The sequence below is a fragment of the Pristiophorus japonicus genome, chromosome 29, assembly GCF_044704955.1.
Source record: "Pristiophorus japonicus isolate sPriJap1 chromosome 29, sPriJap1.hap1, whole genome shotgun sequence".
NCBI classification, from domain to species: domain Eukaryota; kingdom Metazoa; phylum Chordata; class Chondrichthyes; family Pristiophoridae; genus Pristiophorus; species Pristiophorus japonicus.
Window position 1 is genome coordinate 3,007,197 of NC_092005.1, and position 24,220 is coordinate 3,031,416.

Genomic DNA, 24,220 nt, shown 5'->3' on the forward strand with positions numbered 1-24,220 from the left:
ACATGCTCAAACAATTCCAGCAAATTTGTCAAACTTAACTTCCCCTTCATAAATCCATGCTGACTCTGCCTGACCGAATTGTGCTTTTCCAAATGTCGTGCTAATGCTTCTTTAAGAATGAACTCTTGAACATTTTCCCAACCACAGCTGTTAGGCTAACTGGTCTACAGTTTCCTGCTTTTTGTCTGCCTCCTTTTTAACCGAGTGCGGCTCTCATTCCCCGGGCAACACCGAGTGCGGCTCTCGGTCCCCGGGCAACACCGATTGCGGCTCTCAGTCCCCGGGCAACACCGAGTGTGGCTCTCAGTCCCCGGGCAACACCGATTGCGGCTCTCAGTCCCCGGGCAACACCGAGTGCAGCTCTCAGTCCCCGGGCAACACCGATTGCGGCTCTCAGTCCCCGGGCAACACCGAGTGCAGCTCTCAGTCCCCGGGCAACACCGATTGCGGCTCGCAGTCCCCGGGCAACACCGAGTGCGGCTCTCAGTCCCCGGGCAACACCGAGTGCGGCTCCCGGGCCCCGGGCGACACCGAGTGCGGCTCCCGGGCCCCGGGCGACACCGAGTGCGGCTCCCGGGCCCCGGGCGACACCGAGTGCGGCTCCCGGGCCCCGGGCGACACCGAGTGCGGCTCCCGGGCCCCGGGCGACACCGAGTGCGGCTCCCGGGCCCCGGGCGACACCGGACCCCGGGCGACACCGAGTGCGGCTCCCGGGCCCTGAGTCAGAGCCACCGGGCCCAGCCCCTCCCCTACACCAGGAAAACAACAACTTGCATTTATACAGCAGGCCCAGCAATTCCCAGCCGCTCTATCAGAATGGGCGCTGGATGTGGAAGTTACTCCCTGGCCTCCTGTGTGGGTCTGTTTGTTACATCAGTTTGAGCTGGATGGAGAGGGGGGAGAAACTGCTGGGTTTCACCCCCAGTACTTCTGGGCCCAGTGGGACCAAAAATTTCCCATGTGGGCCTGTCGAGGGAGGTGGGTCCCCTTCCTGAAGGACAGCAGTGATCCAGATGTGTTTTTACGACAATCCGGCAGCTTTCGTGGTCACTTTTTTCTCGTGCCGGCCCCACACAGACTCATTCAGCTCAATTTCACAACCTGCCTTTGTGTTTTTGTGGGTTCTCTCTCACACTCCCTTTTTCTGTTTGAAATTCACTTTACAGGGTGTTAAAAGGGGAGGATTTGTAGACTGGAAGCTCAAACCAAACATGACCTCAAGATCTGACGGTCACTCGCTACATCGGGACTGCAATATCATCAGCTTTTGACCATGGAAGCAGAAGGCACCGTTCACAGTGGGGAGAAACGGTACACGTGCTCTGTTTGTGGACAAGGCTTCAGCCAATCATCCAAACTGGAGAGACACAAGTGCAGTCACACTGGGGAGAAACCGTGTAAATGTGGGGATTGTGGGAAACGTTTCAACTACCCGTCCCAGCTGGAAACACATCGGCGAGGTCACACTGGGGAGAGGCCGTTCACCTGCTCCGACTGTGGGAAGGGATTCATTCGATCATCCGATCTGCTGACACATCAGCGAGGTCACACTGGGGAGAGACCGTTCACCTGCTCCGAGTGTGGGAAGGGATTCACTCGGTCATCCCACCTGCTGCAACACCAGCGAGTTCATAATGAGGAGAGACCTTGTAAATGTTCTGAATGTGAGAAGAGTTTTAAAAGCAAAGAGCAACTGATGAGACACCAGCGAGTTCACACCAGGGAGAGGCCGTTCACCTCCTTCGACTGTGGGAAGGGATTCACTCTATCATCGCATCTTCTGAGACGCCAGCGAGTTTACACTGCGGAGAGGCCGTTCAGCTGCTCTGAATGTGGGAAGGGATTCACTACATCATCCAACCTGCTGACACACCAGCGAGTTCACACTGGGGAGAGGCCGTTCACCTGCTCCGACTGTGGGAAGGGATTCACTACTTCATCCCACCTGCTGACACACCAGCGAGTTCACACTGGGGAGAGGCCGTTCACCTGCTCTGACTGTGGGAAGGGATTCACTACATCATCGCACCTGCTAACACACCAGCGAGTTCACACTGGGGAGAGGCCATTCACCTGCTCCGACTGTGGGAAGGGATTCACTCGGTCATCCAACCTGCTAACACACCAGCGAGTTCACACTGGGGAGAGGCCGTTCACCTGCTCTGAGTGTGGCAAGGGATTCTCTCTGTCAGGCAACCTGGTGAGACATCAGCGAGTTCACAAGTGACTGCGGGAGTTGGATTCTGCTGTTATTCACGTCCCGGACTAAATCGTGTTCATTCTGACAGTTGGGGTTTATAACTCCTGTAACACTGATGTTAATAACTCCTGAAATCGACTGGAGTTTAATATTTGGGATATAGACACATAAATTAGTGTTGCTTTCAACACATTGCTGTGGATCACCTGAGTGTTTAGCATCACCTGGCTGGAGCTGAGAAAGGACAATCTGTGGGGAGGATCTTACAGGGGGAACAGAACTTCAGCCTGGACACAGTCCTTCAGGGCCACACACAGATCTCATTCTTCTCAACTCCAATGTGTATATGCCCAACCTATTCAACCATAAGTCAATCCACTCATCTCTGGAATCAACTCTGGAATCTGCAGCAGACATGAGCAAGGACCTGAGGCTTATTAAAAGACACATATTTCATTACAGACAAGGTTAGACTGGGAGAAATGTTCAGTTAGATCATAAGAAATAGTAGCAGGAGTAGGCCATTTGGCCCCTCAGGCCTGCTCCGCCATTCAATAAGATCATGGCTGATCTGATCATGGACTCAGTTCCACTTCCCTGCCCACTCCCCATAATCCTTTACTCACTTATCGCTCAAAAATCTGTCTATCTCCGCCTTAAATATATTCAAAGACCCAGCCTCCACAGCTCTACTGGGCAGAGAATTCCACAGAATTACAACCCTCAGAAAATAAATTCCTCATCTCAGTTTTAATTGGGTGGCCCCTTATTCTAAGACTATGTCCCCTAGTTTTAGTTTCCCGTGTAAGTGGAAATATCCTCTCTGCATCCACCTTGTCGAACCCCCTCATTATCTTATATTTCGATAAAATCATTCTTCTGAACTCCAATGTGTTTAGGCCCAGCCGACTCAAGCTATCTTCATAAGTAAATCCCCTCATCTCCGGAATCAACCTAGTGAACATTCTCTGAACTGCCTCCAATGCAAGTATATCCTTCCTTAAATACGGAGACCAAAATACGGAGTCCATTACAGGCAAAATGCCAATCAAACCAGCAGCACACTGGCACCTTAACAGTGTCTCATTGGCCTACAGGCTTTTCTTAAATAGATTTGCTGAGTCGATATAAACTTAAACCAGGTTTACAGGCGTGATGCTCTATTCACATATTGAAGGTAGAAGAGATGCTGTGGGGCACATGCTAAGTCCAGTAGCTGAAAGTGATTAACAGACTGGGTTTTGTGTTTAGTGATCCCAGGCGTGTTACCAATACCAGCAAAATCGAAGCCCATGGAATAACAGGGACAGTGGCAGCATGGATATGAAAGTGGCTAAGTGATACACACAGAGTAGTGGTGAACGGTTGTTTTTCAGACTGGAGGAAGTGGTGTTCCCCAGGGGTCGGTATTGGGGCCACTGCTTTTTTTGATCTATATTAATGACCAAGACTTGGGTGTACAGGGCACAATTTCCAAATCTACAGCTCACACAAAACTTGGAAGTACAGTGAACAGTGAGGAGGTAGTGATAGACTTCAGAAAGACAGAATGGGCAAACGTGGCAGATGAAAATTAACGTAGAAAAGTTCAAAAGTGATACATTTTGGTAGGAAGAAAGAGGAGAGGAAATATAAACTAAAGGGTACAATTGTAAAGGGGGGCGTGAACAGAGACCCCCAGGAGTATATGTGCAACAATCACTGAAGGTGGCAGCACAGGTTGAGAAAGTGGTTACAAAGACTTACGGGACCCTAGGCTTCATGAATAGAGGTATGGAGTACAGAAGTGTGGATATTATGTTGAACCCACGTAAAACTCTGGTTCGGCCTCAACTGGAGTATTGTGTGCAGTTCTGGGTCATCATCATCATAGGCAGTCCCTTGGATTGAGGAAGACTTGCTTCCACTCTAAAAATGAGTCCTTAGGTGGCTGAACATTCCAATACGAAGCCACAGTCCCTGTCACAGGTGGGACAGATAGTCGTTGATGGAAGGGGAGGGTGGGACAGGTTTGCCGCATGTTCTTTCTGATGCCTGCGGTCGATTTCTGCATGCTCTCGGCGATGAGACTCGAGGGCTCAGCGCCCTCCCGGATGCACTTTCTCCACTTAGGGCGGTCTTTAGCCAGGGACACCCAGGTGTCAGTGGGGATGTTGTACTTTATCAGGGAGGCTTTGAGGGTGTCCCTGTAACGTTTCCTCTGCCACACCTTTATCTCGTTTGCTGTGAAGAAGTTCTGAGTAGAGTGCTTGCTTTGGGAATCTCGTGTCTGGCATGCTAACAATTTGGCCTGCCCAGCAGAGCTGATCAAATGTGGCCCGTGCTTCTATGCTGGGGATGTTGGCCTGACCGACGACGCCAACGTTGGTGTGTCTGTCCTCCCAGGGAATTTGTAGGATCTTGCAGAGACCTCGTTGTTGTTATTTCTCCAGCAACTTGAGGTGTCTACTGTACATAGTCCATGTCTCTGAGGGTGGGTATTACTGCAACCCTGTAGACCATGAGCTTAGTGGTAGATTTGAGGGCGTGGTCTTCAAACACTCTTTTCCTCAAGCGGCCGAAGGCTGCACTGGAGGCGGTGTTGAATCTTGTCGTCAATGTCTGGTCTTGTTGATAAGAGGTTCCCGAGGTATGGGAAATGGTCCATGTTGTCCAGGGCCGTGCCATGGATCTTGATGACTGCGGGGGGTGGGTGGAGGGTGTGCTGTGCAGTGAGGACAGGCTGGTGGAGGACCTCGGACTTACAGATGTTACGTGTAAGGCCCATGCTTTGGTACGCCTCAGTAAATACGTTGACTATGACTTGGAGTTCAGCCTCTGTATGTTCGCAGACGCAGGTATTGTCCGCGTACGGTAGCTCAAAGACAGAGATTGGGGTGGTCTTGGACCTGGCCTGGAGACGACGAAGGTTGAACAGGTTCCCACTGGTTCTGTAGTTTAGTTCCACTCCAGCGGGGAGCTTGTTGACTGAGCTGGAGCAATTCTGGCTTCCACATTCTAGTAAGTATGCGAAGGCCTTTTGAGAGCGTGCAGAAAGATGCCAGGGATGAGGGACTTCAGTTACGTGGATAGTCTGGAGAAGTTGGGGTTGTTCTCAGAACAGAGAAGATTGAGGGGAGATTTGACAGAGGTGTTCAAAATCATGAGGGGTCTGGACAGAGTAGATAGAGTGGGATTAGTAGAAGCTCTTGTAGATAGCCGGCATGGGCTCGACGGGCCAAATGGCCTCCTTCCATGTTGTAACCAGTCTCTGATTCTATGATGATGGAAAGTGTGTTGCGCAGGATGTTCCATCTTCCGGGCCCTGGGACCCAGTTGGGAACAGAGATCCTGAAGCCCCGCCCACTCTCTGTTCCCAAACCAAGATGGCCGCGCATGCGCCCTGATCCCGCCCTGTGCAAGATGGCGGCCAGAGACCCCGCTCACCCGGGCCTGTCAGCACGGGGCCTGTAGGATCTAATTCGGGGCCTGAGATTTATTCTGTATCTACCCTGGGATTGTTTGATGAGATAGTGTTGAGGTGCTTTACTCTGAATCTAATCAGTGCTGTACCTGCTCTGGAAGTGTTGTTCGACAGGACAGTGTAGAGGAAGCATTTTAATACATCCGATAAATGACGGACAGGTGAAGACCATCTAGTCCATCAAGCCTGTCCCACACAATTGCGATATATCACAGCGTATACACTCCACTCCACCCGAATCCATGTGATCTCCTGTGAGAGGCAAAAATACAGATTTTAAAAAAAACCTAGGACAATTTGGGAAAATAAAATCTATGAAATTCCTCTCCAACCCATCTAAGTGATGGAAACTAGTCCAGGAGATCACTCTGGCCATTAAATTCCCTGCAGCACCTATCTTCTGTAAGTGTTAATCTCCACCGCAGCCAGAAACAAATCCAGCTTTTACTTAAAGGAATTCAGTGAGTCTGCATCCACCACATGAGAGGGCACCTTGTTCCAGAGGTCTACTGTTCTCTGGGAAAAGAACCACCTCCTGATGTCTAACCTAGATCTAGCCTTGTACAACTGAAATTTGTGTCCCCTGGTGCTGCCTAACCTATTTAATTGAAATAAACGGTCAGCTGGAACACTCTCTTTCACCTTCATTATCTTATAAACCTCAATCATATCGCCCTAAGTCTAGGTAAAGAGTCCCAACTCTTTTAACCTATCTTGGTAACTAAGATGCTTTAGACTTGGAATTAGTCTAGTGACCCTTTCCAGAACCTCAATATCACCCACCATGTGAGGAGAACAAAACTGGACACAGTATTCCAAGTGTGGCCTGACTAAGGTTTTGTATAAGGACAAAACAGTACTCCTCGGCTTATACTCAATTGTCCTATGGATACACCCCAACACCCTATTTGCTCGAGCTGTCGCTACACTGCATTGCTCGTGTACCTTTAAGGATGTATTCACTAGAATGTCTAAATCTCTTCCTATCTCCACTATCTTTAATGCCTTTCCCTGGAGGGTGTATGAATGTTGAGCATTTGCCCTGCCCACATGCATCACACTGAACTTATCTAAGTTATACATCATTTTCCAGTCATGAGGCCAGTGTCCCAACACATTAAGATCTGCCTGAATCAGACGAGCCTCTTCTACAGTTCGAGCACTCGCACAGATCTTGGTATCATTTCAAAATTTGCAAATTGTGCCCCCAACCCCAAAATCAAGATCATAAATAAAAATAGTGAAAAGCAACGGTCCCAAAACTGATCCCTGCAGGACACCACTGGTGACCGGTCTCCAAACAGATCCAAATCCATCGATAACTGCTCTTTACCTGCATCCTGCAGCCAGTTCTGTATCCAGCTCAATATATTATCAGTACCAGAGGTTCCGATCTTATAGAGAAGTCTCTTGTGTGGTACATTGTCAAAAGGTTTTTGGAAATCTAAGTGGACAATGTCTACTGGGCTTCCCTCATCCACCAACTTTGTAACTTCTTCAAAAAATCCAATTACAGTTGTGAGACATGAACTCTTTTTTTATGAAGCCATGTTGGCTTTCCCTAATATATCTCCAAGTATTCATAAATTGCATCCCTTATGATTCTTTCCAGCATCTTACCTATTACTGATATTAAACTGATGGGCCTATAGTTACCGAGGTCTGCCTTGTCATGTTGTTTTAAAAATGTGGACGACTGTAGCCTCCTTCCTATCTGTAGGAAACATTCCAGAGTGTAGTGAGCTATTAAACATACAGGACAGGGGCTCATACAGCACATGCCCCATCTCCCGGAGGACCCTCACACAGCACATGTCCCATCTCCCGGAGGATCCTCACACAGCACATGTCCCATCTCCCGGAGGACCCTCACACAGCACATGTCCCATCTCCCGGAGGACCCTCACACAGCACATGTCCCATATCCTGGAGGACCCTCACACAGCACATGTCCCATCTCCCGGAGGGGCTCACACAGCACATGTCCCATCTCCCGGAGGGGCTCACACAGCACATGTCCCATCTCCCGGAGGACCCTCACACAGCACATTCCCATCTCCCGGAGGACCCTCACACAGCACATGTCCCATCTCCCGGAGGACCCTCACACAGCACGTGTCCCATCTCCCGGAGGACCCTCACCCAGCACATGACCCATCTCCCGGAGGATCCTCACATAGCACATGTCCCATCTCCCGGAGGACCCTCGGGTGGCTGCTCTATATATTTTTAAGTTCTTATTTTTTTCTTAAACAATATTCATATCCATGTTAATGTTACTGAGAAAAACTATTATTATTAAATTCTAATATTTGAGCATGATCTTCAAGGGTAAAGACTGATGCAAGGTACTCACTAATATTTCCGCCATACTCAGTGAGTCCTTTGTAACCTCTCCTTGAACACCCTTCAGTGGCCCAATACAGTCTTTAATAGTTCTCTGACTCTTTACATAAATAAAAAAGGCTCTTCCCATGACTGCCACAGTTGCCTACAATTCTTGTTTCAAAATAACCTTTTTGCTGATCGAATAGCAGCTTCTGTTTTCTTTAGTTCTTTGAATTCAACGCTATATATTTGAGTGTTAAATTTCTTTAATTTATAGAGACATTTCTGTTTACATGTTATTTGTCTTTGTACAGAGCCAGTCAGGCACCTTGGCTTTTTCTTACCACATTTCCATCTTTAGATTTTGGCTATGTTAGTTTTCCACATTTTAAATCTGAAATACGTTCCATTTATATTCAACATCGACCACAGCACCACCGAGTAGGGTCGGCCAATTTACCTGTTGCAAGTCCTCTGCCATTTTGGAGAAGTTTGCCCTTCTGAAATGCGGTGCGAGTTGCAGGTTCTCAGTCACTTTGGTTCTCCCGGCCAATTGGGACCCTACAATGTGATCACTGTTGCCCAGATGTTCCCCCACACGGAGACCTGATAGGAAGTCAGGCTCACTGCTAAACACCACATCCAATATATAATTTTCCCAAATTACTTCATTAACATGTTGAGTCAGGAAACATTCCTGTATATTTTCAATAAATAAGAACATAAGAAATAGGAGCAGGAGTAGGCCATAAGGCCCCTTCAACCTGCTCCGCCGTTCAATAAGATCATGGCTGATCCGATCATGGACTCAGCTCCACTTCCCTGCCCGCTCCCCGTAACCCCTTATCCCCTTATCGTTTAAATAAATTTAAGACAGGAATAGACAGTTTCTTAATGTCCCAACTTCCACAGCTCTCTGAGGCAACGAATTCCACAGATTCACAACCCTTTGAGAGCAGAGATTTCTTGTCTTCTCAGTTCTAAATGGGTGGCCCCTTATTCTAAGATCAAGCCATCTAGTTATAGTCTCCCCCACCAGATGTCACAGTCTAAGGATAAGGGGTAAGCCATTTAGGACCGAGATGAGGAGAAACTTCTTCACCCAGAGAGTGGTGAACCTGTGGAATTCTCGACCACAGAAAGTAGTTGAGGCCAATTCACTAAATATATTCAAAAGGGAGTTAGATGAAGTCCTTACTACTCGGGGGATCAAGGGGTATGGCGAGAAAGCAGGAAGGGGGTACTGAAGTGCATGTTCAGCCATGAACTCATTGAATGGCGGTGCAGGCTAGAAGGGCTGAATGGATTACTCCTGCACCTATTTTCAATGTTTGTATATTTCTATGAAACATCCTCTCTGCAACCACCTTGTCAAGCCCTGTCATAATCTTATATTTTTCTGTAAGATCACCTCTCATTCATAGAAACATCGAAAATCGGTGTACGAGTAGGCCATTCAGTCCTTCGAGCCTGCACCACCATTCAATCAGATTATGGCTGATCACTCCCTCAGTATCCCTTTCCTGCTTTCTCTCCATACCCCTTGATCCCCTGAGCCGTAAGGGCCATATCTAACTCCCTCTTGAATATATCCAATGAACTGGCATCAACAAATCTCTGCGGCAGGGAATTCCACAGGCTAACAACTCACTGAGTGAAGAAGTTTCTCCTCATCTCAGTCCTAAATAGCCTCCCCCTTATCCTAAGACTGTGTCCCCTGGTTCTGGACTTCCCCAACATAGTGAACATTCTATCCGCATCTATCCTGCCCTGTCAGAATCTTTTATGTTTCTATGAGATCCCCTCTCATCTTTCTAAATTCCAATGTATAAAGGCCCAGGTGATCCAGTCTCTCCTCATATGTCAGTCCTGCCATCCCGACAATCAGTCTGGTGAATCTTTGCTGCACTCCCACAATAGTAAGAACACCCTTCCTCATATTAGGAGACCAAAGCTGAACACAATATTCCAGGTGAGGCCTCACCAAGAGCCTGTACTACTGCAGTAAGACCTCCCTGCTCCTATACTCAAATCCCCTAGCTATGAAGGCCAACATACCATTTGCCTTCTTCATCGCCTGCTGAACCTGCATGCCAACTTTCAATGTCTGATGAACCATGACACCCAGGTCTCGTTGCACCTCCCCTTTTCCTAATCTGCCACCATTCAAATAATATTCTGTCTGCGCGTTTTTGCCCCCAAAGTGGATAACCTCACATTTATCCACATTATACTGCATCTGCCATGCATTTGCCCACTCACCTAACCTGTCCATGTCAACCTGCAGTTTTTTAGCGTCCCCCTCACCGCTCACACTGCCACCCACTTTAGTGTCATCTGCAAACTTGGAGATATTACACTCAATTCCTTCATCCAAATCATTGGTGTATGTTGTAAAGAGCTGGGGTCCCAGCATTGAGCCCTGCGGCACTCCACTGGTCACTGCCTGCCATTTAGAAAAGGACCCATTTATCCCGACTCTCTGCTTCCTGTCTGCCAACCAGTTCTCTATCCACATCAGTATATTACCCCCAATACGATGTGCTTTGATTTTGCACACCAATCTCTTGTGTGGGATATTGTCAAAAGCTTTTTGAAGGTCCAAATACATGACTTCCACTGGTTCGCCCTTGTCCACTCTACTAGTTACATCCTCAAAAAATTGCAGAAGATTTGACAAGCATGATTTCCCCTCCATAAATCCATACTGACTTGGACCGATCCTGTCACTGCGTTCCAAATGCGCTGCTATTTAATCTTTAATAATTGATTCCAACAATTTCCCCACTACTGATGTCGGGCGAACCAGTCTATAATTACCCACTTTCCCTCTCCCTCCCTTTTTAAAAAGTGGTGTTACATTTGCTACCCGCCAGTCAATAGGAACTGATCCAGAGTCAATAGACTGTTGGAAAATGATCACCAATGTATCTACTATTTCTAGGGCCACTTCCTTAATTACTGTGGGTTGCAGACTATCAGGCCCCGGGGATTTATCGGACTTCAATCCCATCAATTTCCCTAACACAATGTCCAACCTAATATGGATATCCTTCAGTTCCTCCTTCTCACTCGGCACTCTGTCCCCTCGTACTTCCAAAAGGTTATTTTTGTCTTCCTTCGTGAAGACAGAACCGAAGTATTTGTTCAATTGGTTTGCCATTTCTTTGTTCCTCATTATAAATTCACCTGAATCCGACTGCAAGGGATCTATGTTTATCTTCACTAATCTTTTTCTCTTCACATATCTATATAAGCTTTTGCAGTCAGTTTTTATGTTCCTGGCAAGCTTCTTCTCGTACTCAATTCCCCTCCCCCCCCTTAATTATACCCTTTGTCCTCCTCTGCTGAATTCTAAATTTCTCCCAGTCCTCAGATTTGCTGCTTTTTCTGGTCAATTTATAAGCCGCTTTCTCGGATTTAACACTATCCTTAATTTCCTTTGTTAGCCACGGTTGAGCCACCTTCCCAGTTTTATTTTTACTCCAGAAAGGGATGTACAATTGCTGAAGTTCATCCATGTGATCTTTAAATGTTTGTCATTGCCCATCCACCGTCAAACCTTTAAGTATCATTTGCCAGTCTATTCGAGCCAATTCACACATCAAACCATCAAAGTTACCTTTCCTTAAGTTCGGGACCTTAGTTTCTGAATTAAGTGTGTCACTCTCCATCATAATAAAGAATTCTACCATGTTATGGTCACTCTTCCCCAAGGGGCCTCACACAACAAGATTGTTAATTAGTCCCTTCTCATTACACATCACCCAGTCTATGATGGTCAGCTCCCTAGTTGGTTCCTCAACATATTGGTCTAGAAAACGATCCCTAATACACTCCAGGATATCCTCCTCCACCGCATTGCTACCAGTTTGGTTAGCCCAATCTATATGTAGATTAATGTCGCCCGTGATAACTGCTGTACCTTTATTGCATGCATCCCTAATTTCTTGTTTGATGCTGTCCCCAACCTCACTACTATTGTTTGGTGGTCTGTACACAACTCCCTCTAGCGTTTTCTGCCTTTTGGTATTCCGTAGCTCCACCCATACCGATTCCACATCATCGAAGCAAATGTCATTTCTTACTATTGCATTAATTTAAGCTTTACCTAACAATGCCACCCTGCCTCCTTTTCCTTTCTGTCTACTCTTCCTAAATGTTGAATACCCCTGGATGTTGAGTTCCCAGCCTTGGTCACCCTGGAGCCATGTCTCCTTGATGCCAATTGCATCATATCAGTTAATTGCTATCTGCGCAGTTAATTTGTCCACCTTATTCCGAATACTCCTCGCATTGAGGCACAGAGCCTTCAGGCTTGTCTTTCTAACACACTTTGCCCCTTTAGAATTTTGCTGTAATGTGGCCCTTTTTGCCTTAGATTTCTCTGCCCTCCACTTTTACTTTTACTTTTCTTCTTTCTATCTATCTTTTGCTTCTGCCCCCATTCTACTTCTATCTGTCTCCCTGCATAGGTTCCCATCCTCCTGCCATATTAGTTTAACTCCACCCCAACAGCACGAGCAAACACTTCCCCTATGACATTGGTTCCAGCCCTGCCCAGGTGCAAACCTTCCAGTTTGTACTGGTCCCACCTCCTCCAGAACCAGTTCCAATGTCCCAGGAATTTGAATTCCTCCCTTTTGTACCACGCCTCAAGCCACGTATTCATCTGAGCTATCCTGAGATTCCTATTCTGACTAGCACGTGGCACTGGTAGCAATCCTGTGATTACTACTTTGGAGGGAGCATTATTCTGTATTTAACCCATGTTGTACCTGTACTGGGATTGTTTGATGGGACAGTGCAGAGGGAGCTTTATTCTGTATCTAACCCATGCTGTACCTGCCTGGGAGTGTTTGATGGGACAGTGCAGAGGGAGCTTTATTCTGTATCTAACACGTGCTGTACCTGCCTGGGAGTGTTTGATGGGACAGTGCAGAGGGAGCTTTATTCTGTATCTAACACGTGCTGTACCTGCCCTGGGAGTGTTTGATGGGACAGTGCAGAGGGAGCTTTATTCTGTATCTAATCCATGTTGTACCTGTACTGGGAGTATTTGATGGGTTAGTGTAGAGGGAGCCTTAGTTTGTTTGTAACCCATGTGGTAAGTGTCCTGAGATTGTTTAATGGGACATTGTAGAGGGAGCTTCACTCAGCATGTAACCTCTGCTGTATGTGTTTGGGAATGTTTGATGGGACAGTATAAAGGGATCTTTACTCTGCAACTAACCCGTGCTGTACCTGCCCTGGGAGTGTTTGATGGGACAGTGTAGAGGGAGCTGTACTCTTGTGGAAGAAAGGATCTATGAATCTATGGCTTATGGAAAAGGAAAGGGTTAAATTCTGTTTTTGCTATGCATAATGAAATAATAGGACTAGAAAAATAGCCACGCTTTTTTAGCCTTGAAACTTAGAGATGCAATTAAATGACCATCTGTTATTAATAGGGAGTCTCCTTTTGCCTTTGCATATCAGACTGTGAACAGAGAGAAACTATGCAAGGATAGATAGAATGTGTACCTCCCGATTTGACCTTTGTACTCGCGGGACTAATGAATAAGATTCCTTTTATATTTCTGTCTTTAATTTCTGTATAAAAATAGGGAAAATTTGTCTGTACGGCAGAATTTTTGCCTTGGTACGGTCCAAGCAGGCTCTCCGAGATATATCTCGCTTTTTAAAATAAATTCTTTCTCTCGAAGTGCTGTTTTGAAAGTCTCCGCCTGAGTTAATTTAAGCTAAATATTTCCTCGACAGATTCTGGCGTAGTCCTGCAGGATCTCTTTTAAAAAAAACGAGATCCAAAAGAACTAAATTTAACTTTTAAAGAGAAAAGAGGAATTTTAAGGAACTTCCGAGCTGAAAGAAGGAAGGTGCCTAGGCCGTCCTAGCTGAAAGGGGGACGGGCCGCTGAGATCCCCTAGGGGGTGAGGCATAAGGTAGCTGCCGCAAAGAAGCTAAAATAACAAAAAGGCAAAAGGAGACCCCGAGCTGAGCTGAGCTTTGTAAATTATTGTATATTTTGTAGGATTGTCCTAACTCTCATTTCAGAAAAGATCGCGAGACGTTGCACCCGGCAGAATGGGAAACGGCTCTCGTCGAGCAGGGCGCTCGCGCCCAGCTCCTAGAAAAGGAAAGAAGGACGACCCGTCAACTGAAAGAATGAAAGTACATCCTAAGACTGAGAAAAGAATCAGTAAGGTAGTGAAGCAACGCGGGAAGGTAGGAGATCCCATTGTGCCGCCCGGCTCGCCGGCGGACACTGTAATTAAAGAAACAGGAGACAACAGATACGCGGTAATGTTTAGTAGCGATTTGTACGGTTGGTCTGATGGGGATTGGCCATATGGAGGAAGTTTTAAATTGTCCTTAATTGAGAATTGGAGACAGACCACCAAAAATAGGACAGGGGACCCCACTTGGGATAAAGATTATATTGAGAATTGTTTTAAAAAAAACAATATCAGCCGCCGCTAATCCTGTTAAGAAGCCAGTAGCCTTTCACAACTGGCTTGAGCAAACCTGTACCATATATAACCCCCTCCCCGGAGATGTGAAATTATTACTGCAGGCAGCATATGGGTCCTCTTGGCAAGGGGTAAAAGATGAACCTTTGGCAGTGCAAACCTTGTTAACTTGTATGTTTCCACAACAAGCAAGAACATACAAAATAAAGGTTTTGGACTGGCAAGGAAAAAGTTGGAAAGAGACAGTTACAGTACTGACTAACATGTATAGAGAGGGACTATTTACCTATAAGGAAAATAAGGCTAAAAGAGCAGGTCAGTAAATCAGCAAAAGGGACGAGGACAGGTACAGAATAATCAGCATAGGGATGCCCCGGAGGCTTAGTGTTACAGGCGGCAGCCCTCCGCTTATCGGCAGACATAGAAGAAAACCCTCTGGCAGTAGTAAAAGTAGGAGACGCTTATGTGAAATTCCTGGTGGATACCGGTGCTACTATGTCTTCTGTACCATCCTCTGTGGGATTACCTGTAAGCAACACCACCGTCTGAAGTATGGGTGTGGCCGGTATCCCCATGAAATAATTTTTATCTGAACCTACCAAATTGATAATTGAAGGACAATCAGTTAATGATGAGACTTTGATAGTCTCTAAAACAACACCGCTCCCTTTATTGGGAAGACAGACTTTGTGCAACTAGGAGCCACAATTTATTGCACAAAGCAAGGAATGTTCATGGAGCTCCCTCCAAATAAAATCCATCAGTTCTTTAATGGGATTAAAAAAGAGAAAAGGGAGGATAACAAAGAAAAGGCTGCCCTCTATTGTTGGCAATTGAATGGCAACTTCTATTCCCCCTTGATACATGAACTTATACAAAACTTAAAAGCTAAATTTGATTCTAATACTGAAGAATTGATATATATAATTTTGACAAGCTTTGAGGCATTTCAGCTTCACTGTGCAGCCTGGTACACTCGACAAAAATCTGAAACTTACCAGTGTTTGGTACAATCCTTTTTAAATAGAGAAGAAATAGTAGAAGCTACGCCCTGCATTTATTTTGGACCAGATGGATTGGGGTAGCCATCGATTTGACACCCTTACAGCAACAGCGGTTTAGAGAAGCGAACTCGACACCCCATCTGACATTGGCTGTAAAACCGCCAGCGAAACCTAAAGATATGGGTCCGATGATTGTAGGAATGGAGATTTGTGCAAGATCTGAGAGCTATTAATAAGATAGTAGTCCCTATCACCCCTGTGGTACCGGACACCAACATTATACTATCTGCTATACCACCAACAGCAACTGTCTTTACTGTAATAGACCTGTGTTCAGCTTTTTTCTCTATCCCGTTAAATGAAGGAAGTCAGTCTCTGTTTGCTTTCACCCACAAGAAGCAGCAGTACACATGGACCAGGTTGCCCCAAGGATACACCGAATGCCCCGCAGTATATGCAGCAGCAGTAAAATGAGACCTCGAAGACTGTTCATTATCAGACCAGTCTGTACTGTTGCAGTATGCGGACGATTTGCTTGTGGCTTCTAGCCACGGATACAGGTGCATGCAAGATTCCCTGAAACTGTTACAGCACCTATGTGAAAGAGGGTACTGAGTGTCGTTACAAGAATTACAATTTTGTCAGACTCAAGTCCAGTACCTGGGTTTTCACATATCTCAAGGGCAGAGGCAGCTAGGACCAGAAAGAATCGAGAATGGGATGCGGTCCTAAGACCAGCTGCCCTGAATGATGCCCCTCCCAAGGTGGAGTGGACCCCAGAGAGAGAGGAGGCATTTAAACAGTTAAAGAAAACCATTACTAATGCTCCGGCGTTGGGACTTCCGAATTATGGTAAACCTTTTCAGATGTATGTGAATGAGAAAGAAGGATTTGCAACAGCAGTACTAACCCAAAAACATGGTGGGGGAAATAGACCAGTTGCTTATTATTTGTTTTTGCTGCATCCAGTAGTAAGGGGAATGCCAGCATGTCTACGTGCTGCAGCTGCTACTGCAGTCATGGTGGAAAAGTCGGTACCTATTGTTTTGGATCATCCATGTACTGTCATTACAGCCCATTCCGTGTTATTACTTTTGAATTCAGCTGCCACACAACACTTTACAGCGTCTCGAAGAACAGGTTATGAAGTATTACTGCTGTCACACCCTAACTATACCTTTCGACGTGCACCGGTAGTGAACCCAGCCACCTTTCTTCCTACTAAAGAAGTAGAGGATCCAGACCAGCATGATTGTCTGTTAACGGTGGAAATAGCCACATTACCAAGACCAGATTTGCTCACAGAGCCCATGGACAATCCTGATCTTATTCTCTATATGGATGGATCATCACATAGACCGTCGGATGATTTGTTTTTGGCAGGCTATGCTATTGTAAATCCCCACGAAACTGTTGAAGCATTCGCCCTGCCTCCCGGAACCTCGGCTCAGGCTGCTGATTTGTTTGCCCTCACTAGAGCTTGTATAATAGCTAAAGACCATACTGCTAATATCTATACTGATTCTAGATATGCATTCGGTGTGGTCCATGATTTTGGACAAGTGTGGAAAAACAGAGGCTTTATCACCTCTGGTGGAAAGCATATTAAGCACTCTCAACTGGTGCTTAATCTATTAGACGCCATTCAGTTGCCAAGTAAGGTAGCCGTTCTCAAATGTGCAGCTCACACAACCGGTGAGGATGAAGTATCAGTGGGATATAGGAGGGCTGACGAAGCAGCCAAATAGGCCGCTTCGGCACAGGCAGACTGCCTTCAAGCAGTCTCAGTTTCCCCTCCACAGGTACTTGACATCCAACAACTGAAAGCAGCCCAACAACAAGTTACCATGCAGGAAGAAAGAACTTGGGAAAACCAGGGTTGTTTTCTAAAAAACGACATTTGGTATCACCCTGATGGGCGAACTGTTTGCCCTAGATCTCTATTTTTACCCCTGTCTCGCCTAGCACATGGTCAGGCTCACATGGGCAAAGGAGGGATGATGCATGCTATTAATGCACAGTGGTATGCACCAGGAATAACAGTAGTAATTGAGAAAGTTGCTATGACATGCCAAATTTGTCAACAAAATAACAGAGGTAAAACACCTGCTGGATAGGATCATCGAGCCCAACCAAGTATGCCCTTTGAAAATTTGCAAATTGACTTTGTCCACATGCCTCCAGTATCAGGTCTTAAGTATCTATTAGTCATAGTAGATATTTTCGCAAGGTGGGTAGAAGCATACGCCACTAGGAAAGACGATGCCCGAACAGTAGTAAAAAGTTTATTTAAAGAAATAGTACCAAGATATGGGATATCTATGGGAATCAACAGTGACAGGGGAACCCACTTCACCGGAAAAATAGTGCAAAACCTTGCAGAAGCGTTATGGTATATGTAACTTCCACTGGAACCCTATCAGCCACAGTCCTCGGGAATGGTAGAAAGAGTAAATGGGATAATAAAATCTACCCATACCAAGGTATGTCAGGAGACTGGACTGAAGTGGCCAGAAGCCTTACCATTAGTATTGCATACAATGAGAAACCAGAAAAACCGAAACACTGATTTAACACCACATGAAGCCTTATTGGGAAGACCAATGCCTACTGGTGTAAAACCACCACTGGCAGATGAAAAAATAGCATTAATTTGGAATGATGAAAAATCACTAAAGTATGCTCAGGCCATGTGTGAAATAGTAAGAAGTCTGCATGAAAAAATAAAGCAGACACGTGCCCCCATCGGAAGGAAATATGCACCCTTTCAGACCTGGAGATCAAGTGTTAGTAAAAACATTAAATAAAGAATCCTTTTCTCCTAGGTGGAAAGGACCGTATCAGATAATTCTCACAACACAACACAAACCGAACTGGGTGCATGCAACCCGCTGTATATATAATTTCCCCGACGAATTACAGCCGAAGGAAAAGGCATTGAACCAGGACATACTACGGTCGCCCGACTAAGAAAACAGCCATCTTCTCGCTGAAGAACTGTACCTGCTCTTGTATTAAATATTTGGACTTGAAATTATTGCCCAAAATTCACGGACGGATGTCAGAGCTCATTTGTGTGCCAGTTTGGGCCTTTGTTATTTGGGTCACTGTTACTATCGTGTGGACGTATTGTTATTGTAACGACTTATTTCAAGAGTGGTATAGAAACAAACAAGAAAGGGAAGATGGGAAGGGACTCTTGGAAAAATTATGAATGGAAGTTAGATATACTGATCATTTTAGCGACAGGGAACTCCCGGCAGGAGGAAGAAGTCCGAAAAGAAGGAAGAGTATGGAAGGAAAATATGGTATGGGAAAGAAGTAATAGTATGAGCAGCAAGGCAATTTTATATGCCCAGTAGGCCAAAGTTGTAAGGTAGGGAATTTTACGGCACGATGTGAGGCATGTGGAATGAAGGAAGAAAGAGGGGAGTTCCAATTTATATTGGGGAAAGGGTATCAGTTGTTCATAGAATACCAGGCCGATGTGTGGATGAAGTATACCGGGAGTACAGGGAAAAACAAGAGATGGGGGTACATAGGAAGGCTGGACGGGAGAAAAGACTTCCTCTGTTATTTAACCATTAGCCCTCAAAAAAAAAGATATGCGAGTTGTAATTCAAAAGGATGTGACGTTACTGGAGAGATAGTAAGTATGTAGAAAAGTCTATGCACCAAGATTGAATCCTTACCCCCTGTAATTAATTTGACCAGATTGCACAATGTGATACGGAATGACAAGAAAATTGAGGAAGCTCTGTCAAAGCAAGGCATAGACATTCATCAATTTCGAGTCGAAATGAGTTACAAGAAGGGGCAGCTAGTGAGAATCGCAGATGAAGTCACCTCTTTGACAGTACACCACTGGTGGGATGTGTTTACGGGATGGTCCCCAAAAGCTACAGCAGTACTGAAGCTTGCTATACACCCCATAGTAATCGTAGGTGTGGTTATGCTTGTATTATTAATAATCCTTTGCGGAATGTGGATAAAATTAAAAAATGTAATTAGTCAAGTTATAGGCCTGCTCTCCGAATTAGAAAGAAAAGGTATATACATGAAAGGAAGGTTAAGTCGCTTAGAGGAAAAGGTTGATGAAGATGAATATCTCCAAATGCGACCCTATCCTGAAGGGTAGACACCCCCTTTTGCTCAAGAAAGAATACAGGAAATTGTGTTGATCTAAAAAAATAAAAAGATCAACAAGGAGGGAATTGTGGAAGAAAGAATCTATGAATCTATGGCTTATGGAAAAGGAAGGGTTAAATTCTGTTTTTGCTATGCTTAAAGAAATAATAGGACTAGAAAAATAGCCACGCTTTTTTAGCCTTGAAACTTAGAGATGCAATTAAATGACCATCTGGTATTAAAAGGGAGTCGCCTTTTGCCTTTGCTTATCAGACTGTGAACAGAGAGAAACTATGCAAGGATAGATAGAGTGTGTACCTCCCGAGACGACCTTTGTACTCACGGGACAAATGAATAAGATTCTTTTTATATTTCTGTCTTCAATTTCTGTATAACGATAGGGACAATTTGCCAGTACGGCAGAGTTTTTACTTGGTACGGTCCAAGCAGGCTCTCCGAGAATTATCTAGCTTTTTAAAATAAATTCTTTCTCTCGAAGTGCTGTTCTGAAAGTCTCCACCTGAGTTAATTTAAGCTAAATATTTCCTCGACACTACCTTATTATGGTCACTCTTCCCCAAGGGGCCTCGTACAACACGATTGCTAATAAGTCCCTTCTCATTACACATCATCCAGTCTAGAATGGCCAGCTCTCTAGTTGCTTCCTCGACATATTGGTTTGGAAAACCATCCATAATACACTCCAGGAAATCCTCCACCGCATTGCTACCAGTTTGATTAGCCCAATAAATATGTGGATTAAAGTCGCCCATGATAACTGCTGTACCTTTATTGCACCCATCCCTTATTTCTTGTATGATGCTGTCCCCAACCTCACTAATACGGTTTGGTGGTCTGTACACAACTCCCACTACCGTTTTCTGCCCTTTGTAATTCCGCAGCTCTACCCATACCGATTCCACATCATCCAGATTAATGTCCCTCCTAACTATTGCAGTAATACCTCTTTAACCAGTAACGCCAGCCCACCTCCTTTTGCTCTCTGCCTATTCTTCCTAAATGTTGAATACCCCTGGATGTTAAGTTCCCAGCCTTGGTCACTCTGGAGCCATATCTCTGTGAGGCCAATTACATCATATCCTTTAACTGCTGTCCGCACAGTTAATTCCTCCACCTTATTCTGAATACTCCTTGCTTTGAGGCACAGATTTCAGGCTTGTCATTTTAACACACTTTGCCCCTTCAGAACTTTCTGTAATGTGGCACTTTTGGTTTTTTGCCTTGGGTTTCTCAGCCCTCCACTTTTACTATTCTCCTTTCTATCATTTGCTTCTGCCTCCATTTTATTTCACTCTGTCTCCATGCATAGTTCCCCATCCCTCTGCCATGTTAGTTTAACTGCTCCCCTTCAGCATTAGTAAACACTCCCCTGAGGACATTGGTTCCAGTCCTACCCACTTGAAGACCGTCCGGTTTGTACTTGTCCCAACTCCCACAGAACCGGTTGCAATGTCCCAGGAATTTGACTCGCTCCCTGTTGCGCCACTCCTCAAACTACTCATCTGAGCTATTGTGTGACTCCTACTCTGACTAGCACGTAGCACTGGTAGCCATCCTGAGATTACTAATTTTGTGGACCAAATTTTTAATTTAGCACCTAGCTCCCTAAACTCGTCTTGTAGACCCTCATCCCGTTTTTTACCTATATCATTGGAACCTACATGCACTGCGACAACTGGCTGTTTACCCTCCCTTTCCTGCACCCCGCTCCGGGACATCCTTGACCCTTTCACCAGCGAGGCAACATACCATCCTGGAATCGGTTTTGCGTGAGGTATGAGGGCTGTATTCATTCTTTCTATTATTAGTGAACTCTGGGAATGTTAGGGGTTATGGAATTTCTGCTTAATGTTCATCATTTTACAAGCTTCCTTCATTACCTTTCCTGTGGAATGAGTCCTTTGGTCCAAATCTACATGAATGGGAATCCCCAGCTTGGATTTACCTGCTCCGCTAATATACGGGCTACCATAGTTGCCGTGCAAGTGCGGGTGGCAAGTGTTTCAACCCAACTTGAAAACTAGCCAATATTCACCAAGCATTACTTCCTTCTCCTGTAGTTTATTAGGGGCCCAGTCAAATCAATTTGCTTTTTTTCCCATGGTCCCAGTGGGCGGGGTTGGCCCGCCATCCTTATTTTTAATGATTTCTCGAATTATGTTGGTTGCAAGTAACACAGTGCTGACAATGTTTAGCAACGTTGGGCCCAATTCCCAGCCACCACCAATCCCGTGTGATATTGGATATCCTGGCTTTACACCTAGCCTTGTAAATGCCATGGTTTAGCTCCATGATCATTCGCCGAATGCAGGAATGTACCAACACCTATTTGTCCTTTCTCCACACTGAGTCTATTCCAGGTGGACCTCCCTTTCTCTCCCATACTGCTCTTTCTTCCTCGTTCATATCTGTGTGCAGTTTTACTATGTTTATGTCCTCCTCTGGCAATTCTACAGACTGTCTCTATCTTTATGCCTGCAGAAGTGGCCGCTTCTTGGGCGACGTTGTCCGCAGACTCATTTCCATGCTGCATTTCGTCCACTACTCATTGACGGGACTTTACCTTTATCACTGCTGATTTAACTGGTTTGCTAGCTGCTTCTAATACTAATTTTATACGTTCATCGTGTTTGATGGTCTCGCCGGCAGATGTAACAAACCCTCTCCTTCCAAATGCTACTATGTAGTCATGTACTACCCCAAAAGCAGACCTGCTAGCTATATATATATTCACAGTCTTTCCCTCTGCCACTAATAAGGCTTCTGTCAGTGCAGCTAATTCTGCTTCTTGGACCAAAAGGCCTCTGTCCAGCGCACCCTACATCACTACCTCCAGATGATAGATTAATACCGCCCATCCCGTACGTGGGCGGCTGTCGATGTTCCTTTGGGATCCATCTACATACAATGTGAGGCCTGGGTTTTCGACAGCTATCTCACTGACATTCCCTGGAGAATATTCCCATTCTGATGCGTTACATTCGTGAGGCACCCCCCGGTGAGGATTCCTTCTGCAGGCTTTTCCTCGATGTCTCTGACTATTTTTACTGATTGATCGTGTGGCAGTGAAACAGCTTCCCACTTCGCTCGGCTTATATTGGAGAAGGCCCGGGATTTGCAGCATTCAGTATTTCCCCTGTGATCACGATAGGTTCACTCACCTTGAATGCCCATGTCACGCAGTCTAGTGCAGCCACACATCTGGACAAGGCCGCGGCTACTCGTGATTGTTGGGTTGAATAATTAGCTAGGTGACTGATTCTGTTAATTTACGCAGCTAGGAAATGCACAAAGGATGGTTGTGTTTAACAAAAGATAAAACGACAATTAAAAATGTGTGACTCGCTTTAAATCTGTTGGAATCGTAAACAAAGTGTTGTCTTTTCAATTTGGTTATTACAAGCTAAGACACCCAATTATGTGTTGATAAAAAAACACGTCATCATTGATTACATTGGGTTGAAAGATAATCAACATCCATTTCTGTTTCTCATCAGAGAAAATGGATTTCATAGATTCTTTCCAAACGTTTTAGTATATTTTTCCCTGTTTCATATTATTTCTATTAAAAAGTTTTCCAAAACGAAAGTTTTCCAAGACAACAAAATGATTATCAAGGAGAATATTTCAAAAACTCTACTGCCAATCGTTTTAATTAAATCTCTTTTACTGAACTGGAAGCTTTCAAGTCTTTCAAAATAAGTTTCCACACAAAGGGAAATTGGGTTGAGCTTCCCCAGCCTGTTGCTTCGAGAAACCAACGCAGACTTTATTTAAGACATTACACTCTTCCCTTCTCCTGTAGTAATCTCATTCATGGAGCAAATTGATTATCTTTCAACCCAATGTAATCAATGATGACCTGTTATTTATCAACTCATAATTGCGTGTGTTAGCTTGTAATTGTCATGTATTCAACCAGCATTGTAACCTATGTAATTTCTGACCGAAGTTGTACACTGTTAGAACAATGACCACTAGGTGGTTAACTTGTGGGAGACACTCCTAACCTGGACCTTCAGATATAAAAAGGGAAGCACCACCCACTTTAATCACTTGAGTGTTGAGGAATAAAGGAAAGGTCACAGACTGACTTTCTCTCAAGCATGGGCATCGTGTGCATTTATACTGTATAGTAAGGACGTATCAGTAATAACCAAATTGAAAATATAACACTTTGTTTACGATTCTAATTAATTTAAAGCGAGCAACACATTTTTAATTGACGTTTTATCTTTTCTTAAACTCACCCATCCTTTTTCATTTGCTAGATACGTAACTTTTCATCAAAATAAATTTGCATCTGTGAATTACATCTAACTTAAAGTGTAATTCAATTATGGGTATCGAATTCAAATTCTTCACAATTCTTGAACTTCCCACATATAGGACAAAACTACAAAGGGTTAAAAACCTTCAGCTCTGTGCCCGAATAAGGTGGGTGGAGCTAAAACGACAATACAGATACACCATTTCTCTTTTCAAATATTGGCATTCAAACAAACGAAATATTCATTAACTCCCATCTCAAATATTCTTCGTGCAAGAAACCTTCCACGAAATCACGTTCAGTCAACAAACTTATCTTTCTCATCGTCGGCACAAA

General features: G+C 45.0%; 1 protein-coding gene across 4 annotated transcripts in view; it reads left to right on the forward strand.

Moving 5' to 3' along the window:
- LOC139239976 (zinc finger protein 436-like) overlaps window positions 1–20,091 on the forward strand; it is a 67,367-nt gene extending 47,276 nt beyond the window's left edge. For 2 of the 4 annotated variants that reach the window (XM_070868431.1, XM_070868430.1), the window contains exon 3: window positions 1,167–7,666. In XM_070868431.1, the coding sequence (XP_070724532.1) occupies window positions 1,274–2,227 (954 nt within the window). In that variant the 5' untranslated portion in view covers window positions 1,167–1,273 and the 3' untranslated portion in view covers window positions 2,228–7,666. Of the gene's footprint in view, window positions 1–1,166; window positions 7,667–14,045 lie in introns of those variants that run through there. The other 2 variants (XR_011588688.1, XR_011588687.1) reach the window with 2 other exon arrangements.
- The last annotated feature ends 4,129 nt before the right edge of the window (window positions 20,092–24,220 follow it).